This window comes from Mixophyes fleayi, chromosome 12, assembly GCF_038048845.1.
Source record: "Mixophyes fleayi isolate aMixFle1 chromosome 12, aMixFle1.hap1, whole genome shotgun sequence".
Taxonomy (NCBI): Eukaryota; Metazoa; Chordata; class Amphibia; order Anura; family Limnodynastidae; genus Mixophyes; species Mixophyes fleayi.
Genome location: NC_134413.1, coordinates 63,026,198 through 63,052,623, shown reverse-complemented (window position 1 = coordinate 63,052,623; position 26,426 = coordinate 63,026,198). Strand labels below are relative to the sequence as shown.

At 40.0% G+C, this 26,426-nt stretch overlaps 1 protein-coding gene across 1 annotated transcript in view; it reads left to right on the top strand.

Annotated features, from left to right (window-relative positions):
- Window positions 1–26,426, top strand: part of LOC142108302 (vomeronasal type-2 receptor 26-like) — a 93,730-nt gene that overhangs the window by 54,682 nt on the left and 12,622 nt on the right. Inside the window, exon 6 of the mRNA XM_075191936.1 lies at window positions 549–773. Within this exon, the coding sequence (XP_075048037.1) occupies window positions 549–773 (225 nt within the window). The remainder of the gene's footprint in view (window positions 1–548; window positions 774–26,426) is intronic.

The window sequence follows — 26,426 nt, the reverse complement described above, 5'->3', positions numbered from 1 at the left end:
TGTCACCAATGTGAATGTCCTTGAACAAATGCTAGGTTTGGAGGACTCTAAGCATAGGTTCCATAACTAAATTAAAAAGCAATGGAGACATTCGACAACCTTGCCCTAGTCATACATACCGTTTCACTGATCTATCCACTTACAAGAAGACATGTAGACAGTGAAAATTAGAAAAAAATCTATCAAAGCTGAGAAGGTCTCAATTATCATAATTTATTTGTATAACACCATCATATTAACAGCACACACAATCCCAAACATCTGACCTAATGCCAGTATTGCTTTTATCATTTATTCATGCTTTTGACCATTTGTTCAGATAAATGTTGTCTATAATTCTTACCACTGGTTTGTTTAGAGCATCAAATAATTAAAATATATATATAGTATCTTATGTGAAGCCAGGCATATCAAAGGTGAATTTTAGAGAGAAAACACACAATTTTGAGATATTACTAGTGGAATTCCTGAAACATATCCAAAAGATACTCAAAGCTAATAACAATTTGCTGTTAATCATTAATTCGGGTTTTTGTTCATTTCTTCAGATTCATAAGGCTTTGAAATATGTTCATTTCCTAAACAATGCCGGAACTGAGGTTTATTTTGATGAAAAAGGAGACATGCATTCAACGCTTGATATTTTAAACTGGATTGAATACCCAAGTAAGACATTAGAGAGTGTCAGAGTTGGAAGATTTGAACAAACAAATTCTACACAGAACCTAGTAATTGATGAAAACCTTATTCGATGGAACGTTGCTTTCAACAAGGTGGGATTTCAGACACTAAATGAAAAACAAACTTTGTGAATGTTTTGCCTTTCCTTGTTCATGTATTCATGAATCCACTATCATTTATGTCCTCTGCTTTCATTTCCAAAATGGTTACAAAGTGACATCTGTAGCAATCATTAAAAGAGAAATCTAACATGTCACGCTGCCATACATGTAATGCTCCATGGGGCTTTAAGTAAACAAATTGCATTGCGTCAAGTACATTTCCAAAACCGTTAAGTCTCATTTACCTTGAAACTTTAATCGATTGACCCGTCCCCCTTAAAATTAATAACCAACAAAAAATCTTTACAGCCTTCATGGGCTTCCACTAAGATAGAGGATAAAGAAGTGTGGGACCACTAGTACATGACAGAGTGCTGAGCTTGATCTGTACAGGTCAATTGAGCTCACAATTGTTGAATGGTGGCTGCTCTTAGGGCCTGATTCATTAGTGATCTTATCTTGTACAAAAGTTAAGATGCTTATTTGTAAGAAGAAACGGGGAGATAAGAGTGAAGTTAAGATGGATTTTCATCTTGATTAAAGAAATTCTTCACTTATGCAGTGGATTTTGCTTCTTATCTCCCTTTTCTGAGCATGCACAGAGTGGATTTGCTTAAGATAAGCAAAAAAACGCAGATAAGATCACTAATGAATCAGGCCCTTAGTGAGCAATTTGCGTTGTATAATATAGTTCTTTATTTTATTTACAAATGGTTTACACAATCCCATTGGACTTCCACAAGATAGAAGAAAGATAATTGCTAAAATAAAAAAGTGATTAATGAGGGCATTTCAGAGAGTCTTTTAGCTCAATACATTTTTTGGAATCCTTTGTGTTTAAATGTCTTGGTTTCACAGGTACAGACAGACCAAGTACCATCAGCACAGAAGAAATTCAGGGATTCAGGGAATCTTCAGTTATACCATCAAACTGTAACATACACTGGCGGAATCGTTGCACACTCTGTTTGCATTTCTTGACATTATATATACTTATATGTTTATTGTCATACAAGTTGCCCACCCAGTAGGTTGCCCACCCAACTACAACCCTATAGAAGCAAATCAGTAATATTCAGTGGTATTCAGAAAAATAATTTACTGTCGCACCAATTGTGTAGAGTTAACTTACCCTCAGTAATATATACAAAGATATTACTCTTTTATTAACTGTGGGGTGCAAGCACTAACTTGATCATCAATAGATAAAAGGAAGAGGAAAGAAGTTAGTTCAAAAGTAGTGCACAAACAACTCCCTAATATACATTGATATTGATCATTGAAAAAATATTTTTAATTTTAGAATGCAACTTTTACTGATTAATATTAAAATTGTACTGATAAAAAGCAGCAAAATATACAAGAAAATGTATATTTATTTTTCTATATTTTGCTGGTTTTTATCAATTCAATTTTAAAATGAATCAATAAAGTTACATTTTAAAATCAATAAGACATTTTTCCGACATCCACCATCTTGAATGTCGCCTTTGCACAGACCCGTTCTTTATTACATTCCCTATCCAGTCATTGGTTGATTACTTGGCACTCTCCCTCATCCTCAGACTTTTTTGGGCACCTGTTCTAGCAATGTGGTGCCAGATCTTCATGTGCTGTAGCCTGCTAAAATGCTGGATTATTTGACTCCTCTGTATTCATGTTATCCTATAGCCATACCTTTTCCTCAAAACCTGCTGTCAAGCACCATATACTTCTCAGCTAATCCTGGTATCCTGTATCCATGACTATTCTTCAGGTCCCGGTATCTAGCGCAATATGCTTCTCAGCTAACCCCATGTCATTAGAGCCTACTCCCTCTCTTTCTCTTCTTTTGAAGTCCTCATTATACATCTATTCTCTCCTCTCCACCTTTGTGTTGCTGTGTTTTATCACCCCAGAGTTCCAAATTCCCAATTCCTTGACAACTTTGCTACCTGGCTCACCTAGTTCTTATGCTTTGACCTTGTTTCTCCTGCTTCTGCTCCATCTGTAGTTTCTCTATCTTGACCATCCTGCTCTCCAAACAACCTTTTTTTTTTTCAGCCTCACGTAATCTTATCATTCCAATTGAACCCAAATCCACACGCATATAGCAACACCTACATTCTCTTGACGCCATTTATTTCCTTTTTTCCCTAAAACAGCTAATTTCTCTCATGACTAATGTGTCCTGCCCTGATCAAACTGATCCTTTATACAACAAAACACTCTCTTCAGGCCTAGACATTGCAGCTCTAGCCACCACATATAGTCTCCAATGATCCAAACCTAACAGTGGCACACCAAACAGACCCGCTACCAGCAAAGTGCACTGCACTGTTGAGCACCACTGGTGGAAGTCTTGCTCCTATGCTATTTTCCTCCACTATAATTTCACCCTTTCATCTTACAAACCTTAGAACAATGTCCTTTCACTTGTTAAGCAAGCATACTTCACTTAATATCTACCCAGCGTCTCTGCTGCCTTTAACACTCTTGATCAACCTCTTCTCCTGCACACCCTCACCTTTGTGACAAAGTTCTTTCCTGATATACTTCATACCTATTGAATAAATACATTTATTTAGTTTTTTTCCCCATAAAATATATTTATTAGGATTTTCCTAATGTCTACTGTACGTAAAATACATTTTTACAGTTGCTTCTGGTTGCAAACACATGTTCTAGCATGGATACACAGCTGTCATCAGTAGTAATTGGCACTTATACCAGACCTGTAGCTGGTGTAAGTGATACGACTGAAAATCATGTACCTTTGCGATGCCCAAGGCTTGAATCTGATGTTGCTGCCACTTCCCCACCCAGCTCCGCCCCTGAAATCGTAAGCTGTCGTAAGTGTCCTTTGCGCCTCTTCCCTGTCCATACAACAGCACCAGCAACCCTGAGCTCCCTCAATCAACTAATATTGGAGACTCACAAGACCACCTTGAGAGGAACATTCCTGAGCAAAACCTCATGTAATAAAATAAACTGAGGAACCACACATTGCAGACCTTGTGTTCAAACCATTGTTTAAGAACTTAAGCTTTTCCCTATAAGAAACATTTACAATAAATTAATCGCACTTTAAAACCAACTCAATAAAATTATTGTTTGATGAGAAATTAAACTGCCTTGAAATCAAATACTTGTGGATAGAAATCTATACACTCATCAGTAGCATTACCAATGTGGTAGTCCCAAACTCACCTTCATTCTCCCTTCTTTCATGCCCCATCAAGGACACAAACACATATTTTTAGAATCTAATCTAGCACATAACGGGCCTGAATCATTAAGGAGAGCAAAGCAAAATAAAAAATGATTAATTTTGCACCTTGGCAAAACCATATTTCATTTTAGGGGGAGTTAAATTTAAATGTGGGAACAGATTTATAGTTGGGATAGAGTATGTCCTACATCAGCTTTAAATTTCGGTGCAGAAATAAAGCTATCAAATATTTGTGTGCTATGTGAAAAAGCAGCCAGTATTTAACTTGTTTGCAAAATAATAAATTCATTTGCACCCCTTTCATTGTAACATGGTTTGTCCAGTATCAAATATACTCCGTATTTTGCCTTGCTCTCTTTAATGACTCAGGCCCAACGTGTGCAGCAAAATGCCTGATAGCCACACACTGAAAGAATCCTGAACTACTAACTTGTACAACTGTTATTAAAAAATGGCATGGCTCCTTTAGCTGTAAACCTCACACCATGACACTATGGTCCGCCTATTGGTACGTTTAATTCCATACCCATCATTTGATTTTTTATGACCTTTTAGCTTGTACTTCTGGGAGGTAAATATATCTTGAGAATAAGCTGTTCTCGCTGCTTTTTATCAATGTTATATAGCGATAGCGCATATATGGTTAACACTTCTGTGGAATTGTGCTTCTGTGAATTGCCCATATATTTTCCCCTTATTCTGCTCCCCCCCCCCCTCCCTTATCTTCAGTTTCCTTTTTTTTGTTTGTTTTGTTTTGGGGACAATTCCCATTGTATTTGGCTAATGTGAATATATATTTTAAATTTTTTTTTATTTAATTTATCTTGTTAATAAATACATTTATATCAATTAATGTGAGTGTTGATGGCAATTTGGATGGATTAAATCTAATTTAGGAGGGATAATGTATGCGCTAATTTTTTTGCTTATTATATTTTGGTAGTGTAGGTACCCATCTGAAAGAGGTCACCTTGAGGTGGTAGATGGGCATCCACAATTTGAATATGGTCGATCTCATCTAGGTTTAATATGCTGACTCGCAGATACTTTCATACCCTCAATTTTACCCCCATGTTTTAGGGCAATATGTCATGAGAGCCTGTGAGCTCTATTTCCCTTAAGGATATTTCTTCTATGTCCTAAAAAAACGAATATTCTCACTGAATGTCAGGCGTGATGTCATCATGCCCGACATTCAGTGACAAGTGGCGGGAGAGAGGAGAATGCTGTGTCCCAGGCGCCGCCGGATTGGTAAGTTGTTTTTTTCTCTTGCTGGCCATGACAGAGGGGGCAGAATGAGGGAGGACAGAGTGAGAGGGGGCAGAGTGAGAGAGGCCAGAGTGAGAGAGGGCAGAGGGGGCAGAGTGAGAGAGGGTAAAGGAGTGGATGCAGAGGCAGTAGAGTCAAAGGATGCAGATCGGGCAGAGTGAGTGGATGCAGAGGGGGCAGTGGGGCAGAGTGAGAGAGGGCAGAGGGGGCAGAGTGAGAGGGGGCAGAGTGAGAGAGGGCAGAGTGAGAGAGGGCAGAGGGTGCAGAGTGAGAGAGGGCAGAGTGATTGGATGCAGAGGGGGCAGTGTGACTGGATGCAAAGGGGGCAGTGGGGGCAGAGTGAGAGAGGGCAGAGGGGACAGAGTGAGAGAGGGCAGAGTGAGTGGATGCAGAGGGGGCAGAGTGAGTGGGAGCAGAGGAGGCAGAGTAAGTGGATGCAGAGGGGGCAGAGTGACTGGATGCAGAGGGAGCAGAGTGAGAGGATGCAGAGGGGGCAAAGTGACTAGATGCAGAGGGGGTAGAGGGGGCAGAATGAGAGAGGGCAGAGGGGGCAGTGAGAGAGGACAGAGGGGGCAGAGTGATAGAGGGCAGAATGATAGAGGGCAGAATGATAGAGGGCAGAGTGAGAGAGTGCAGAGTGTTTGGATGCAGAGGGGGCAGAGTGACAGGATGCAGGGGCACAGAGTGTGTAGAGATGAAGGAGGGCACAGCGTGTGTGTAGATGGAGGGCACAGTGTGAGTTAGCTGTAAATTATTCTTTGACAGAAATATAATTGAAAAAAATATATAAAAATATTCTTTTCCCTTGCATTTATGTGTATTATTTTTTCATACAATAAATAAGTATTTCTGTCCTGACCTAAATACTTGTTACGTTTTTTTTGACCACACTACTTATAAAACAGGACTGCTTGGTAATTATTTTGGAGGGATGCCTTGAAAAAATTATGGAGACTCTAAGGGTGCCGGGAACTGCAAAAGTTTGGAAACCACTGACATAGACAATAAAGGTTGATTGGCAGTTTAAAAAATCTTTTATTTCATATTTTTCTTTTGTTACAAATGAACTGAACTCAGTCTTCCTGTTAACAATGAATGTACATATACAGCCATTTGTATCACATCTAAAATAGCCTCACAATTTTTCAGGAAGCCAACTCAATGTATCTGTACCCAATTAAATGTCTTTAGCTTTTCTCTTATCCCTTTTAAACAGCCTGGGGACCTATTTGCTCCCTAGTGTCACGCTTCTTTTGAATACAATTTTGGGATCTCTATTTATTGATGTTCTAAGAATTGTTCTAGCAAGGCAAAACTCTTTCTCACTGCGTCTTTTATCATCCTCGAATACAAATTATATTAAGTCACAAAAATAAGTGAGTCCTTTTTCTCTATCCTACCAAAATGCTCATTACCAACCTTACATATTGTATTCCTATCTTTATATTCAATAGCGATTTTCTATCCTTTGTCTTAACTTAAATTAGGGCTTTCTTCAGCAAATTTTCTGGGAAGTCTTGATCGTTAAAAGATAAGATAAGTTCTTGTGCATGGGTCTGAAAGGCTGCAGCTTCAGTTTAATTTCTACGGAGTCTTAAAAGTTGTCCCTTTGGAATATTATTCTTCCAAGATCTCAAGTGGCAACTATTGCAATAAAGGAAATTATTACTATCTTCATCTTTCTGATAAGTCTTGATGATGATATGATTATTATTGATGGATAGGGCAATATCCGGAAAACTAATAGATTCCTGACTAGAGGTGCTTGTGAATGTTAAACCCATAAGATTATTAGTCTTCTATGTGAAATAGTAGTTTGATCACCTATATTCTGTCACACAAGGATCAAAGTCTTCTGTGGATAATAATAACGGCTGCCAATGGGAGAGATGTAGTGATTAACTTGCACGCCTGCAGGCTGTCTAAACAGGTGCTAACAAGGGACTTTACAAACAATGTCAGAGATCTTAGCTTTGGTGGGTTCTTGTGGTTTTACAGGGACCGATAGAAGAAAAGAGTGTCCATTACTATAACTCAGAAAGAGCTGGCAACTGGTATGTGTTTTTGAGTGGTTGAATACTATATACTGAAATTCACTGCATCTCTACTTAAGACATTAAGGAGATTTGACAGTTGTGACTCAAAAGCTAACTGTTGAAATGAAATATCTCCACCCAGTGGTGAATCAGTGAAATGGTTATCTAAAACCTTTTATAAAACTATGTGAACTGAAGGACAGTTTATTGAAATGAATTTAAAGATAATGATCCTTGAATATAATTTTATTTCATCCTTGAATATAATTTTATTTGAAAATAAGAGATACTGTGTTTTAAGGTGTGCACTCTCGCTTCAATATTCTCTTTTATTTTTATTTTTTGGTTCACATTGCTATCCCTTTATTGGGCTAATGTGGAGATATACTTTTTCATTTTTTATGTATTTTATCTTCTTAATAAATTAATTTATATCATTTTATGTGAGTGTTGATGGTAAATTTTCATGATTTAAATCTTATTGAGGAGGGATAATGTATGAACTAGTTTTTTGCTTATTGTATTTTGTTCATACTTTAGGATTAATTCACAATAGTTAACAATAGGAGCAGCTTCAGTCCTGACACTAGGTGCGCATCATTATAACAGAGTATATCTATATGTGTTTTGGGGCTGAGAGGGGGCACTCCGTACCAATATGAGCCCTCGCATTGCTCTCAGTTTAATCTATTATATGTATAGGGAAGGTAAAGGGGAATAGGAAGGGAAAGAAACTAATATTGTATATATCGTGAGGGGGTGCTAAGGTCAGAAATATCAATGATAGGAATCCAAAAAAGAGAAAGGTATGACCTTCTAAGCACTCCAGGTATAGACACTGAATTAAATTAGTACATTAAACTTTATTAGTATATAATAAAAATGTTTTGAGTACACAACCAGGATGAAAAAGGAGGCAAAATATTAAAATAATGTGTTGAGTAAAGAAAGCATTAAAAATGAAAAACCCAGATGATAGGGCTGACCTGAATGTATATAGTCTTGCAGACCTGAATAAACTAGTGAAAATACCCTATTATTAGATTGTGCATGTAGATATAGTAAAGTGGATCAAAAAATTGCCTAAAAAGGCAAGAACTGTATACACTTGGTCACTAAATTGTTATTAATATCTTAGTAGGATTCAGGGTATCTCTCTTGATTATCCTTAGCTGTAATATGCAAAGTAACAATGTAACACTTGTTACATAGCATATAATTGTATAATGCAAAAGCTGACTCTAGGTGGCAGCACTAGTTAGTGTATTTTAGGTATCTCAATCCTGAACAGATATATGAGAAATATTAGTGCCCAAATATATTAAACACTGCTATTGAGTGGTCTTATGTAATATATATCCAGTGAATAGTATATATTTAGCACCCACTCTTCACATTGCTGACTGCTAATGTAAAAGATCACTATATAGGAGGCGAATAGTTGTCCAAATATATTTAAACCTGCTATTAGTTCATATTGTTCCATGTATATCACATAGGCAGTGTATAATCAGCGCCCACTCTCACTTTGCCAACTACTAGTACATAGGGTCACTGTTTATTCAGAGATTAGGATTACTCAGTGCCACGGTAGTTAAAAATGTCCCGCTTATAAAATGGTAAATTGTATGTATGCTAAGATGGAGCTCTCCTTTATGTCAATCTACATCCATACAGCATTAAGTTCATAAAGTATTCCTCCGCTAGTTTGTCGGCTGTATGGATGAATAGGGGAGCAGCGGTAATAGCGCATCATTATGTATGTTTAAATGCGGTGATCATGATGCACTGAAATCGGAGAATTTTCTGCTGGAGACAAACTAAGTTTAGCGGTCAAACACCGCTATGAGCTTCTACTTCCGGGTGTGACGTCATTTAGCTTGACGTCAACCCGACGTACGTTTCGCCAAACAGCTTAGTCATGGGAATTACCGAGCTACCGAAGGAGGGTCAATTTTATACTACTAGCGGCCAATCAGTATGTTTCTTGTAATCGTAGCGTTCATGTTAGGCATCTATGGATCTCTCATATGAATTATATAATGTAGGAATGCTATGCCAATATAAAGCCTAAGTCAATAGTGAATATGAGATTTGATTTGTTTTATTTTATTTAATTTTAGTGCATATAGTTTGATTGTTACAAAATATGAAGATTACTTTCTTATCTACCTTGTGAAATGATCTTTCAAGTCTAAAGTGGAAAAAATGGGTTAATTAAATGTAGAAAATAACCTCTATATTTATTTTTTAAAGAAGTTGTCATATTTGAAATATTTGTTATTTTCTAGTGTGTTGTCTCATTTTATTATAATAAATTATGTGTTGTTTCATTTTTAAATTTATACCTTTCCCATGTACTGCCTTATTATTTTTATTGGATTTTAGTTGGATTTATTAGCTTTTTGATTTATTGTAATTTATTGTGATTGTAATATATATACTGTTATTATTGTCATTTAAATTTATATTGTTATTTTTTATGATAAATTTTTTATTTTTTATTTCTTACTTTTCGTTTTCTATTTTGTATTTTATATTGTTATCTTATTCGTTATTGTTTGCTATTTTTAAGTTATTATTATTTTTTTATCATGTATTTATTATTTCCTTAGCGGTTTATTATTGAAATATATTATCTATTTATAAAAGTTGCTTATTTTTATATCCACCCAATTAATTTATCAAATATTGGGTAAATATGATTATATAGCAATTGTGCTGCCAAGGTAAGTATGTAAGTGAAATATGAACTGGTAAATATCAACAATAGTATGTGATTATATAGCAATTGTGCTACCAAGGTAAGCATGTGTGTGAGGTGTGATCTGGTAAATATCAAAAAAGGTTCTGTGATTTATACTTATAATGCAAGTGAATAGTATTCATCGTGGTGAAATGACAATTGGGTCAAGGTGTAACAAGTGAAAACGCAAAAAAAATATAGAAAAAAACATAATAAAAAAGTGATCAAAATAAAAATTGTTATATGGATCAATAATAATCGATAAGGTGAATATACAATTAAAAGTGGAAAAAATTGTTTAAGGACCCCTAAGTAGGATCTAAATTGAGTGAGTGATACAGATAATATTAAATGTTTAGTAAATATGTATCCTAGAAGTATAAAATTAAGTCAATATACATTATGTGTTTGGGCAGCACAGTGGCCTAGTGTTTAGCACTTCTGCCCCACAGCACCAGGGTCATGAGTTCGATTCCCGACCATGGCCTTACCTGTGTGGAGTTTGTATGTTCTTCCTGTGTTTGTGTGGGTGCTATCAAAATTGATCCTAGTCTCTCCCTCTCTGTCTGTCTGTGTCTATGTGTGAGTGTGTGTCTATATTAGGGAATTTAGACTGTAAGCTCCAATGTGGCAGGGACTGATGTGAATGAGTTCTCTGTACAGCGCTGCGGATTTAGTGGCGCTATATAAATTGATGATGATGATGATTATGTGTATAAAGAAAGAGTGAAGAAATAATTAGTGGTGATCTGTGAAAAATCCCGTATCATTAGAAAATTTTATAAGTCCAAAATTTACACATATCATGGAAAAAAGTAGAGATGCTCACTGACGTGTTTTGGTTTCGGATCTGGATTACCTTCGTGTTTTGGTTTTGCAAAACCGCCCTTGCGTGTTTTGGTTTTGATTATGGTTTTGTTTGGTTTTGATATGCTGTTTTGATTAAAAATCAATGTTTTTGGGCATAAAATAACCTAATTTAGTGCTCCACCTGTTTCTTGGATAAGTAAGGTAATTCTAAAGCTAATAAATTAGGAAGAAAACAGTTTAATCCCTGGTAGGCCGTCCTTAATTCTCCACACAAACCTGGTTGTCTTCCTCTTCATCTTTGCCTATTGGCAATGCAGCCATCGTCTTTGGGTGTATATTACACCCTCCACTTGTAGTGGAATAGAAAAAAAGCAGCCTGCATAGACTGTGGAATTAGAAAGTAAAAATAAATGGACCACGGTGGCTTGGTGGCTATCTATGCCCCCCCCCCCCCCCCTCCACTTGTAGTTGAATAGAAAAAAAGCAGCCTGCATAGACTGTGGAATTAGAAAGTAAAAATAAATGGACCACAGTGGTTGGTGGCTATCTATGCCCTCCCCCCCGCCCTCCACTTGTAGTTGAATAGAAAAAAAGCAGCCTGCATAGACTGTGGAATTAGAAAGTAAAAATAAATGGACCAAGGTAGTTTGGTATCTGTCTGCATCAGACCCCCTCTCCACTAGGAGTAAAATAGTAAACTATTCAGCCGTTATAGAGTCTAGAATATAAATAGAATTTGAGAAAGGCAATTTGGTATCTGTCTGCATCATAATTATCAACATCATCATTAGTTCCCTCGTCGCCTACACAAATCTCCCCCTCATCCTCTTCTCATTCAAAAGTGGCATCCTCAATTGGTGTATCACCGACTACACTCGGGCTGTTAAGGCACACATCAGCAGAACTGCTGAAAGGAACCTTCTTTATGGGTACACTGTCACTAACAGAATGCTCACGATTAGACATACCACTGATGGATGGAATCTCCCCAGGGATTGGTGTCATTTCTGATTCAGAGCATACATTATCCTCTAATGCCTTACTGTTTTCTTGCAGCTCGGCTTTCATGCGTAACAGTACTTGTGCACCACTTTTAGACTCCAACTTACTTGGTTTTGCTTTGTCACGAGTGTCCGTACAAGAAAAAGGCTCAGTAACATTTTTTGATCTGCCACTAATAGAGAAAGGCCAAGGCCTCATTCTTTCTTTGCCACTGCGTGTGTAGAATGGCATGTTGGCAATTTTTTTTCTATCGGCATTTAACTTTTCCTCAGTTACACTTCTTTTGCGCTTCAACATGGTAAAAAAAAAAATTGGTGTGTGTTTTTTTGACTGATTTCAAAAGACTCTGTAGTTTGATATCGCCTTTCCTAGATGACGTACTGTGAACACTACCATCAGGACTGGTGACACAACCTGGTTGCTGATTCTGCTCATATGTGGACTGCTTAGAATCCATTATGAGCCCAACGCACTTGTAGTGCTACAAATTGTTTTAGATACTGCTGACAGATACTGCTTTTGACAGCCAGAAATATTAATGCTAAAGAATGGGGGACACCCCAAAAGCACTTTAGAATGCTACAAATTATTTTTTCAATCTGCTGACAGATAGTACTTTTGACAGCCAGAAATATTAATGCAAATCCTCTATCCTCCTCTCTTCTCTATCGATTGTTAGCAGAATTGGAATCAGAATTGTATTGTCTGTCCCTGCTCTAATCAGCCTGTGACTACACCCTGGTCTCTCCCTCTGTCAAATGGCGATGGATTGCTGTGGAGGCAGGTATTTATAATTTTCAAGTTTCGCGAGAACTGAGCCCCGAGATCCGACGACGTCACAATGACGTTCGGCCTCGATTTGGATTCCGAGCGAGCGGGAGAGTACCAAGCCTGCTCGGCTCGGTACACGGATAGCCTAAGTTCGGGTGGGTTCGGTTCTCGGGGAACCGAGCCCACCCATCTCTAGAAAAAAGTATTTTACCTATGTGTACTTATTATATTAAAAGTACGTACACATACACACATGCTTAGAAGGTCATACCTTTATCTTTTTTGGATTCTTATCAAAGTTTAATATATCCAAGCAGTACAAGAGGCTGCTGTAACTGAATTAATTTTAAACTTTCTACTTAATTTATTCACTGCACTGCTGGAGGTGGACTTGTAATGCTAGCAGTTAAAAAATCTAATAAAAAAACAGCATGCCCCCCAAATATTAACCATACTTAGCAACAGCCTAGGCTGACACTTGCAAAATCAGCTGGACTAATGTCTGGGGTCCCCTGTAATTTACAAATTACAGCATGAAGCTTTGCCAGTCAGGGTAGGTGACAGTTTAACAGGAAAAAACACACCACTACAGGTCCCAGCTTGCACAGTCTGCTATTAAGTGTTTGGGCATGCTAGTGCTTGCTGTGCTACAAGCAACAGAATATCCATAGCTGTCAGGGCATTCTGGCACTTGCAAAACCGCAAATACAAACATGCCCTGGCACCCAGTAATGCTGGGACCTGTAGTGCACAGGGAAAAATGCAAATAAATCACACAAACAAGTTTAAAAGTAATTATGTTTGAAATAAAAACACCCCAACACATCCTTCATTTAACCTTTTCATTGCTCACATAGATCTTTTCAGAGAAACAAGAGAGAAAAGTTCTCTGCTGCCAGGTGCACTCCATCATTCATATATCATTATTGAATCAATTAATGGAAATAAAATCATATTCCTTTATTATAACATTTAAAAACAAAATAGATAGAAACTAGAGATGTTCAGTTCAGTGACCCCCTTTTTTGGTTTTGGTTTTGGATCTGGATTAAGTTCGTGTTTTGGTTTGATTTTGGTTTTTGTAAAACCGTCATGGTGTGTTTTGGTTTTTGATCTGCATTTTTTCGAAAAATAGCTAAAATATGCTAAAATCAAATCATTTTGCTCTTTCTTTTGTTCCTACATTATTATTAACCTCGATAACACTAATTTCCAGTCATTTCCAGTCAATCTTGACCACCTCACAGGTCACAATATTATTTTCATACACTTTCGGACAAAAACTGCAGCGAGCTGGCTGGATGCTAAGCGATAGAGCAACAAACAAACACACGCAAGTTCATAGCACATCTAGGAAACATTACCACACAGCAGTGGCAGAAAAGAAAAGTGATGCAAGATGGAATTGTCCTTGGGCCCTCCCTCCCACCCATATGTAAAATATTAAAAAGGACATGTACATTTTAACAAACTAAGCACTCCAGCAACAAGCAGTGTCAATTTTGTGGCTGAAGTGCTTGGTTTGTTAAGGCCCCCACAAAACAAGCTACCAATAGCTTAGCTGCCTTAAGCCTAACAGTGCTGTCAATGAACTCTACAGTATTAAACCATGTCTGCTCGTGCTGCATCTTTAATCTCCTTCTCTTCTGTTGATACCTCCCCTTCATCCCTGGAGAACTGCCAAACTTATGTAGACACAGGAATGGATACTACAACTAGAGTGGCATTAGATCTGCTTCAGACAGACTGTAACACAGAGCATATTGGCAGCATGGAATCCATCATGTTGGAATATGCTGTATTGAACAGAGATTTAAACCAATATATAGACGCAGCTGAGGAGACCGCACTTAAGTTAAAACGTGACCAACCAGATGAGATCACGGGTTTTCAGAGAGCTTGTACACAAGAGACAGAAGAATAATACAGAGGAGGCCCTGCATCAGGATGATAAATATGTCCAGTTTAAAGAATAGCTTAGAGATCTGAGAAAACAAATGGGTGTGTCACTGGCCCCTGCAGACTAAGCTTTGGAAGATGAAAACGAGGAGTTCGCTGTCACACAGAGCACTCCTATTGCACAGTTGGAAATGGTGAAACCAGTGAAAAACAAAGTATGTGGTCACACGTATGAGAGAGAAACAATTGAAAGGCTGATTGAAAACAAACTTCAGAAGGGTAAATCCGCCAGGTATCCAAAAATTGACTGTGACTACTCTGACAGGAGTATATAGGATATTGTTCCAGACAATGCACTAAAAAGAGCCATTGAAGTTCACAGCAAAAAGCAAGGTCATCACTGAGCTTCGAATCAACCCCAATTCCCAAAAAATTAAAATATAACTAGGTACCTTTGACGTAAAGTGCAGATTACAAACACTTAATGCAATACTGATGAAACAGCAGCAAAGTGGAAGGTTTGAGCATACACGTCTATATAGACATCCATGCTTACACTACTTCTGCCAAGCAACATTGTTGTTTGTTAATAAAACTGTTGTCTTTATATGTTATAAAAATTCATAATAATCCTCCACCATACTTTGGATGTTGATAGTTGAGAGTAGGATCAGGTGGAGTTACAGCAGAGGTGTCTCTAATTTTGGTCAATTCTTTTACAGTAGACCAGACAAGATGTCAAAATATGTCAAAATGTTGTGCTCCCAACCCTTATGGTTTGCCACTAATGTGGTATCTGTGCATTTCAATAGCTAGTTATTTGCCCCTTAATTTTTTTAAAATGCTTGAGGTTGATTTTTGTATTTCCAAGAAACTAGGTTTGGGCTTCCCCCGGACCTCCACGAATGTAAATGGGAGTGGAGATGAGGTCCTTCCTATTTTACTCTTGTGGCTGAGCTGTACAGTGGAGAGGCAGTCCTTTTTAATGTTACTGTAACCATTCAATAAATTATAGAAGTAAGAATATTGTCTCATTTCTTTGGTTCCCCTTTTTGCTTATAGTTATTTTATTTGGGAAGTTATGTTTTTGTGGAGGGATTGTAGTAGAGTTGGGTGTTATAATCAGGGGACGTTTTGTTCCTATTGGGATAACATATCAAAGAAAAGCTGGTGGACATATATGAGAAGCAGGTGATGGTGTGAGAGAAAAAAAAGGTGGTGTGCATATTGGCTGGAATGTGAGATAAATGCTGGTGGGCATATGGGGTGGCAGTTCAGAAAAAAGCTGTTGGGCATATGGTGTGACATAGGAGAAAAAATCTGGGTGATAAATTGGGTAGCATGTGAGGGAAAAGATGGTGGGCATATGGGGTGATAGGTGCAAGAAAAGCTGGTGGCCTTTGGTGAGAAGATGGTGGGCATCTGAGGTGACAAATGAGAGAAAAATTGGGGGACAAATTGGCTAGCATGTGAGAGAAAAGCTGCTGGGCATTTAAGTTGCCATGTGAGAAAAGCTTGTTTGCCTATGGGGTGATATGTAATAGAGAAGCTGGTGGTCATATGGGGTAGTATGTGAAAGAGTGTATAAGTATATGGAGTAGAAGTTGTGTAATGCAGTTCTCATTACCGACTAGGGACACAAAGTGATGTATGATCTGATGAAGGGTAGATTGGGGTCCTGTCTTTAATATGGGTGTGGAGAGGTGTCAGGGTTATGGTCTGTCAGAGTCAAATAACAGGATATAGTCGTTTCAAATTAATATACATCGATCTGATTAACTTTGCTTGAAAATTTGCAAATAGCACGGTACTGCGTGGAAGGGCGTATTTAACCACAACACGAACGAATACTTTTACACACATTCACTTGTAAATAGTTCACCTTAAAATAGTTCCAACACATAGTCGTTTATAACCAAATGTAATAGAGTTTATAGTTAAATATGATAAGGTTTAGGATACAGGAAACATATCATGTCTGATATCATTCTAATCCCCTATTTATCCTCAGAGATCGGTTCCTATTGGCTAAGAGGTTGCAACTTGCGTATGCGAGTTACGGATTATAGGTAATAAATGATCAGAATGGTATTGTGAGTGTAATGAAAATAGACCAGTTTGAACCAGCTTTCGGTGGGAAGATTAGTATGCATCTTTTGGAGAGCTGACCCCCACCCTTGGAGGGCATCGTTTGAACTGACCAATGACCTGCATTATACTGGACTGCCCTGAAGCCTGAACCTATGGAAACATGCCAAATCATCTCTATTGTTTTCAATATAACACCAACTGCATATAAGCAGGGGCTCTGGGACCAACAGACAGTCTTCTTGACCACAGACTTCAGGATTGAATGACTGTATGCTGGATCCAGAGTGCTTGCGTATGTAATCGGCTGTACTTATTTTATTAAATTGTTACTCTGTTACTTTTTGCAACTAAATGGCATTGTGAGTTGGAACCAGACTATTCGAAGTGGACAATTTTCATTAAATAGTGACTAGACAAACATAACAGTCAGGGGTTTAACAAAGGCCAAGCATGATATGAAATTTCTGTTTTGGTATTGTTCATAGGTGTAGCGATATCTTTCTTGAGGTCATGTGACTAATGCAGTCACATGGCATTTGCCTGCTGCACATGTTCTTGTCTAGCTCACAATACTGCAGGAGACTTTCACAAAGAAGACTTATTCCAACCACACCAAGGGCCTGATTCATCAAGACATGCATTCTGAGCTAAACCCACGTTTAGTAGTATCTATGACTTGCGCACTCTTGAATTCATAAATGAACTGATATCTGAACTTACCTGCCTCTGCTCACCCCTGCCTCCAGTAGCCTCGCATCCAGCTGAGCTCCCTCCGGCGATCTCTCTGGTAATTATCTTCTACTCGAGCCCCCCGGCTCCGGCCTAGCTGTCCTTCATCCGCTCCTCGGTCTCCAGCATCTCTTGATCTGGCTCTAACCACTCCCGGAGGGCTCCTTCTGCCTGACATTTCCTCACTACCTCATCTCCTCGGGACGGTCTCCTGGTGACCTCTGCTGCCTGGTCTCCCGCCTGCCATCTCCTTGGGATGCCTGCTGCCTGTCTCCCGCCTGCCATCTCCTCGGGACGGTCTCCTGGTGTCCTCTGCTGCCTGATCTCCAGCCTGTCATCTCCTCGTGACTCCCGCTGCCTGTCTTCCGCCTGCCATCTCCTCGGGACGGTCTCCTGGTGTCCCCTGCTGCCTGTCTCCCACCTGCCTTCTCCTCGGGACATCTGCTGCCTGATCTCCAGCCGCCTGATCTCCTGCTTCTGGTCTCCCGCAGCCCGGACTCCCGCCGCCTGGTCTGCTTCCCTGGACATCTGCTGCCGACTCCCACCTGGACCCTGGGCCTCCCCTGCCCTGCAACCCTCAGGAACTCCTGCCTCACTTGTTCCTGATCTGAACCTGTTCCTGGGACTGTCTCCGTGACCCACCGTAACTCCACACCTGTTCCTGAACTCTGGTCCCTCCGGTCTGCTCCCGCGACTACCTGTGGACTACCCTGATCTCTGGACTCCCTGGACTCTCCTGTTCCTCCTGGTATAGGCTCTCTGCGGCCATCCATTACATTTACTACCATGTGTTTTTCATTTTAAAATTTACCTTAAATTCTTTTAACTTATTTTTCTTCAATTTAATTTTATATTATTGTAGTGTATTATACCTTATTTTTCATTTTAAAATTTACCTTAGTTCTTTAAACTTATTTTTCTTCAATTTAATTTTATATTATTGTAGTGTATTATACCTTATTTTTCATTTTAAAATTTACCTTAGTTCTTTAAACTTATTTTTCTTAAATTTAATTTTATATTATTGTAGTGTATTTTACCTTATTTTTCATTTTAAATTTACCTTAAGTTCTTTTAACTTATTTTACTTCAATTTAATTTTATCTTATTGTAGTGTATTCTACCTTAATTGTATTTGCACTTTAATTAATTTATCTCCATTTTATTTTATCTTTAGTGAGAGGGAGATCTTTAGTGTATTTTAACTTAATTGTATTTGCACTTTAATTAATTTATCTCCATTTTATTTTATCTTTACAGCACTTTAAACTGTGTTTGCCACTGCCTTTTGTTCCTGCTCCACTTCATTGTTCTCTGCAGTCCTTCCTTTGTTCTTGTCTTACTCTGCTTTGTCAGCCCATATCTAACTCGACCACTCTGGCCCACTTCTGGCCCCTGTTGTTGCCTTCACCTCGGCGCTAATTGCCCTTACCCTCTTCTTGCCCCTTCTCTCATTTCCAGTCCCCCCTGTCTCTCATCATGCCGCCCCGCTCCTTTCCTATACCTATCTTCTCCCCTAGCCCCTTTCTCTCGCCCAACTCTCATTGCCCAACCCGTCACCCTCACCCTCCCCCTCGCTCCGTCAACCATGATAATCTCATCTGCATCTCCCCTCTTCCCTCCCTCCCTTTCTCTTGTGCCCTCTGGAACTCCAGGTCCATCTGCAACAAACTTTCCTCCATCCATGACCTCTTCATCTCCAACTCTCTTAATCTTCTTGCCATCACTGAAACCTGGCTTACTTCTTCTGATACCGTTTCACCCGCCGCTCTCTCCTACGGGGGCCTCTCCTTCACCCACTCCACCAGACCAGACGAGTGTCCAGGAGGCGGAGTGGGCCTCCTCCTATCCCCTAACTGCACTTTTCGTGTCATTCCTACTTTACCTTCCCTCTCCTTCTCCTCCTTTGAAGTACACTCCATCCGTCTCTTCTCCCTCATCCACCTCCGTGTCTCCGTCATCTACCGTCCCCCAGGCCCCTCCTCCCTGTTCCTTGACAACTTCGCTGCCTGGCTCCCCCACTACCTTTCCTCTGACCTTCCCTCCATCATACTTGGCGACTTTAATATCCCTATTGGCAACTGTTCTGACCCCGCCACCATTAAACTTCTCGCCCTTTCCTCCTCCCTAGGCCTTACTCAGTGGACCTCTTCCCCCACCCACTGTCTTGGTCACTCCTTTGACCTTGTCTTCTCTCATCTCTGTGATCTCTCTGACTTCTCCAACTCTCCCTTCCCACTATCTGACCACCACCTCCTCTCCTTCGCTCTGTCCTCCTCCCCTGCTCCTGCCTCGCGCAAAGCCACCCTCACTAGACGTAACATTGATGCTATTGACCCCACCTCCTTCTCCTCCTCTCTCGAAACTCTCCTTTCACCCCTTCTCTCCCTGGCCTGTCCCGACCAGGACTCCTCTCTCTACAATCACTCCCTCACCACTGCCCTGGACGCTGTTGCCCCGGCCTCTTCTATCCGCCGACGCCGCATTATTCCCCAACCCTGGCACTCAAAACTCACCCGCTTCCTCCAAAGATGCTCTCGCACTGCTGAATGCCTCTGGAGGAAATCTCGCTCCCTGGCTGACTTCCTCCACTTTAAATTCATACTCTCTTCTTTCTCCTCTGCCCTCTCCCTCGCTAAACAATCTTTCTTTAAGTCCCTCATTTCTTTTCAGTCCTCCAATCCCCGCCGCCTCTTTGCCACCTTCAGCTCCCTCCTCTCCCCCCCTCCCCCTCTGTCCCGCCTTCTCTCTCCACTTCTGACTTTGCCACTTTCTTCTCTTCCAAAATTGAGGCCTTTAGACTAAACATCTCCTCCTCCCCTTCTCCCGCCACCCTCATCGCTTAACCTCCCCCCATCAACCAACTCTGGTGCTCCTTCAGCCCTACAACTGGTGAAGAAGTTTGCTCCCTTATTATTTCCTCTCCACCTTCTACCTGCCCTCTCGATCCCATCCCCTCCCACCTCCTTCGCTCTCTCTCTCTCCAACGGCCTGCTCTTACCTAGCACACCTTTTCAACCTATCACTCTCCTCTGGTGTAGTACCCTCCTCTTTTAAACACGCTCTTATCTCTCCTATCCTCAAAAAACCCAATCTTGACCCCACCTCTCTTGCTAATTATCGCCCTATCTCTCTTCTCCCCTATGCCTCCAAATTACTTGAGCGGATTGTCTGCAGCCGCCTAACCAGGCACCTCGCGGACAATTCCCTCCTTGACCCTCTCCAATCTGGCTACCGCCCCCTCCGAAACTGCCCTGGCCATGGTTACTAATGATCTCCTATCATCCAAATCCAAGGGTCACTTCTCCGTACTCATCCTCCTTGACCTCTCTACAGCCTTTGACACTGTGGACCACCCTCTCCTGCTGCAAACTCTTCTCTCTCTCGGCCTCTCTGGTTCTGTCCATGCCTGGTTCGCCTCATACCTCGCTAATCGCTCCCTCTCTGTATCCACGTCTGGTTCTTCCTCCTCCCCCTACCGTCTCCCCGTAGGAGTCCCGCAGGGCTCTGTTCTTGGCCCTCTACTCTTTTCGCTCTACACTTTCTCCCTTGGTGCTCTCATCTCCTCCTTCGGTCTTCAGTATCACCTTTATGCTGACGACATTCAACTTTATATCTCCTCGCCTGATCGTTCCTCCACCCTCCTCGCTCGGGTATCCGACTGCCTCTCCGCCATCTCCTCCTGGATGTCCGAGCACTTTCAAAAAATCAATATCTCTAAAACTGAACTCATTGTCTATCCTCCGCCCAGACTCCCATCCCACGATGACCTCTCTATTGTTGTCAACAACACCACCATCTCCTCTGTCACCCAACTTCACTGCCTGGGTGTGACCCTCGACTCATCTCTCTCTTTTGCCCCCCACATTCATTCCCTTGCTCAAGCCTGTCGCTTCCAACTACGCAACATCGCCCGCATCCGTCCTTTTCTCTCTCAGGATGCCACCAAAACTATCATCCACGCACTCATCATCTCCCGCCTTGATTATTGTAACCTCCTCCTCACTGGCCTCTCCCACTCCCGTCTCTCCACCCTCCGCTCTATACTCAATGCGGCCGCAAGACTCATCTTCCTCTCACGCCGCTCCTCCTCTGCCTCCCCTCTCTGCCTTGCCTTACACTGGCTCCCCTTCCCCTACAGAATCCTTTTCAAACTCCTCACCACCACTTACAAGGCTCTCTCCAATTTTACTGCCCCTTATATCTCTAACCTCCTCTCCATTCACACTCCTGCCCACTCCCTGTGCTCGGCCAACGACCGCCGCCTCTCCTTTACCCTTATCACCTCTTCTCACTCCAGAATCCAAGATTTTTCCCATGCAGCCCCTCTTCTCTGGAACGACCTCCCTCGTTCCATCCGTCTCTCTCCTACTCTGTGCTCCTTCAAACGTGCACTCAAAACTCACCTCTTCCTCAAAGCCTACAAACCATCTACTTAACCCCCATCTCCTCCCTTCTCTCCTCTTGCCTCAACTGGCTCCTCTTGTGCCTGGTCTGTTTACCCTCCCTTAGGATGTAAGCTCGTATGAGCAGGGCCCCCTCCCCTCCTGTCTCCATACCTGTTCTTCCGCTCCATCTTTACTTCATATGATGAGCCGGAGTTTCTGAAGTATTGGTACTTTTTGTTCATTGTTCTGTATGGTTTCACCCTCTATAGTCTACTGTTAGTACTTTGTGCGGCGCTGCGGATACCTTGTGGCGCCTAACAAATAAATGATAATAATAATAATAATATAAAGGTACATGGCTAGATGAATTTAATTGCACACAGTTTATGTAAAGTAAAATTTGGCTTGGAGTACAAATGTGTTTGTCCATGGAAGTATGCTGTTAACGACTACATGGCTCATGTACGTTAGAGTAAACTAGGCATTTGGATTTCCTGCTTGTTATTAATAGGATGATTGAGCTTATTTTGCGGGGGAAATCTTAGGAGCTTATTTAGCATAATCTACCAGGGTTTTGGTTTTATTCGAATACCGCAATGTGTTACAGATGAATGCCCCTTCATGTACGTGACCAATAAACATGGTCAATGGATGTGTGTATGATTTATAGCGTTAAAAATGATGTTTACACTTGTGTCTTTGTTTTATTTGCATGTTTCTTTGGGTCACTACAGGTCCCAGCATGGACTTGCAGTCATGGAGTATGCTTGTGCTTGTAGTACTAGTACTACTTAATGGCAGCCTGGTCATCCTGGGACCTGTAGTGCACAAGGAACAAAAATATTTCATGGATTATACTATTAATATTACCCCACACACCGCACAGGGAGTGGGAAGGGCCATAGTGCTTTCAGCACAGGTGTGGGAACCCTTGGGGGGTGGGGGATGCAGCAAATCTCTCTGGGGAATGAAGCCCAGTTCTGACTACTCTGGTGTCAGTTGCCATTATGGCTGGGGTACCCCATGATGCAGGAAGCAAAGCCTAGTTCTGGTAACAATGAAATCAGGGTCAACCCACGCTGTTTGGCCCCTCATGTTTTGATAGTTCTTATATAGGCTGGCAACCCTACAGTTGTTTCAGGTATTTTAGGAGACCCAACTTTTTTTTTGTTTTTTTTACTTTGTCTTTAAAATGTAATGATTTATGGCAATTTTGTGACTGGATCCCATATGATTATAATGGCATAATGACTTTGAGCCCGTAATAGTGTGTGTGGAAAGCAAACAAATACCTTGTTTATTACAGTAAAGACTTTGGGCTAGATTTACTAAACTGCGGGTGTGGAAAAGTGGAGATGTTGCCTATAGCAACCAATCAGATTCTAGCTTTCATTTATTTAGTGCATTCTACAAAATGACAGCTAGATTCTGATTGGTTGCTATAGGCAACATCTCCACTTTTTCAAACCGGCAGTTTAGTAAACATACCCCTTGACTTTGACGTCATATTTTATTTAGCCCTGCTACCCTCATCACAAACTTCCTTATGTCTAAAAGTGTCTGGGAGTTAATATCCAGTGCAAAAGGATAAATGTATATTAACTATTAATTTATGTTCAAAATGTCCCTTCTTTATAGTACAAATATACATGAATAGAAAATTTAATTAAAAGAAACAAAAAAACACACACACCAATGTATGAAACATTTTTTTTTTACTAACAAAACTAACAAAGTAGAATAAAAATAAATCAATTTTAATATTTTTTTATATTGTGGTGTCCATTTATTATTTCTATCCACCTCGATATTCTATCTGAATTGATGTAGAAGTGTCCCTAATCTATCAGACTCAGCAGCTACTTGTCCAGTGTTCCTTCTGCATTGGTAGTACTTTTCTTCTTTTTCCTTCTTTATGTTATTCATCACTCCTAATTATGCCAATATGTTCATGGGATGGTGGGAGGAGTTTTACATTTGGCAATATTCCAATTTAGGGGCGAACCTGGTCCTATGTCATTGACATATAGACAATGTTTTTGTCATATGACAAGGTGAGAATACATCATTAAAAAGAATTCTGTTCAAAACTAAATTTGAATTCTTTAAATATCAAATTTACATTTGAAAAACAGTTAAGAAATTGTTCATTTTTTAGATCTAGTACTTACCCAAAATTATAATAAACCAACAGATTCCAATTAAAATATTGCAATTAAAAGTAATCATTATCATAAATGGTTAGATAGTGTAATACTTACCAGCTGCACGATCTTCGTGCAGCCGGCCGTCTGCTACTTCCTTGTTCCGGCAGTACCGATCATGTGACTCCCGGTGGAAAATTCAAAACTCCGCCTGTCTTCTGTATATAAATCGCGCTCTGACGCAAGCCCTGTGTCAGAACAACAGGTTACACACTTGACTCCACGGCTGTCATCTGCTCCTGTGTACCAGACCCGGCTCGGACCTCACTATTTTTGCTGGACTTCCCTCGGCTAGACTGTCATCTGCCCATGTGTACCAGACCTGGCTTGGACCACATTATTCTATTTGGATTTTCCTTTGGCGTGATGGACAGCTGCTATTGTGTACCAGACCTATCTGTACCTCACTACTCTGAGGGAATCTCCACTGTACATTGGCCAATCCTAAGTAGGGATTCAAATTTGAAAGACATAATATCTGACACTCCCCGGTTTATATAAAGAAAAGCAGGCTATTTAAAAAGTCACATGGTCAAGAGCTGTTATTCTAAAAAGAAAAGAAGATAACGTTACATATAAAGGTTTCCACATATGTAGGTCATGTTTGATGTGTAGGAATGTAAAAAACAAAATCAGGAAGATAGAGAAGGTTAAATATACTTCCACTAATTATGTACATCATATTAATGAGTTCATTACGTTACTTTAAAAATTGCATTTACATTATAGAATGCGAATTTAAGAAACAATATATAGAGAGAACTTCTAGAAAGCTTAAAGAAAGATGGGCCTGATTCATTAGTGATCTTATCTGCCGTTTTTTGCTTATCTTAAGCAAATCCGGTCTGTGCATGCTGATAAGAAGCAAAATCAACTGCGTAAGTGAAGAATTTCTTAAGTTAAGATGAAAATCTATCTTAACTTCACTCTTATCTCCCTGTTTCTTCTTAAAATAAGCATCTTAACTATTGCACAAGATAAGATCACTAATGAATCAGGCCCGATGTGCTGAACATTTGAGTAACATTAGGAAAGGTTATCCCCTACATTCTCTCTCTTATGATTGTAAACTAGAGCATACGCATAGTATTCATATCATAGTGTTTTTCTGTGGAATCATAAGAATAGAGGGAGATTGGAGAAAGAAAGTTTCCAGCTTCAGATTAGCACAATTTGAGATGCGTTTTATTTACCAATTTAACTCATTATCCCCGGGAGGATTAAACAGCGATTTTGAGCTAATATGGTTTCTTTTAGAATAGATTTTTTAAAAATAATATACCCCTACTAAACGTATGTTTTTATGGTGTTACTATAATAAAAGAATTAAGCACAACATTTGAGGTGTCTAAATAGGTGGGCCATGCAATGTCTGTGACCAGCAATTGGTATTTATAGATAATATTAATTTCACATATGAATTAGGAAGTGCAGAAGTTGTGTTTTTTTTTATAGGGGAGTCCCTTATGGTTTTATCTATGTATGTATAGATTTTTTTTGCGATTTAGGAAAAGAAGATTTTGCACTCGTTAATTTGAGTGTAAAATATTGGTGTGTTCATAGATAAAGGTTGTGAATAAAACGCCCAAATGGTAAAAAACGCAATCCCCTATGGATTATATTTAGGGACAAGAAGCTTTATTTGAATATTAAAATCAAGCATAAGATATCTCTTTTGAGGGAGGAGTGGATTACTGATACTTGGTGAAATATGTGATCCCTAAGTGCTCCCAAATCAATTTATAAAAAAGATCAAAGTTATTTATAGGGGAGTACTATATGTAGGATAACAACTAATCTCTGAACATACAAGTATTAATTATTGGAAACTTTGTAATCAAATATTATGGCTTGTTTTTATGGATGCATTTTGAGGAAGGCTTCTTAAAAGAAAGATTACTGTTTTGTATTACTAAAAAACACGAGTGGATTGCTGATCGTCTGAATCCCCTCTTACCACAACTGATACATCCGGACCAGTTAGGCTTTGTAGTAGGCCGCCAGGCCTCGGATAACACTCGACGCATATTAAATGTTGTGGACCTCCTCTCTGGGTTCTCGGAGGAAGCTATTCTGCTCTCTTTAGACGCATAAAAGGCCTTTGTCAGACTTCATTGGAAGTATATGAAGGAGGTTTTGTGCAAGTTTGGTATACAGGGAAGAGTTCTTCACTCCATACTAGCCCTATATCAAGGCCCCTCCGCTAAAGTCTTCAGTAACGGTTTCCTATCATCTTCATTTCCCATCACTAATGGCACGAGGCAGGGGTGCCCCCTTTCCCCTTTAATGTACGTCTTGGCTATACAACCCCTGGCCCACACAATCCGGCAGGCGGATAACTTCCCAGGTATTGACATCCATCCACATAGACAGTCGGTGTGCCTTTTTGCTGATGATGTCCTTCTGTTTGTAACCAGCCCGGAGACCTCATTGATAACTTTGAAGCATATTCTAGACCGGTTTAGCGAAGCTTCATTTTATAAACTGA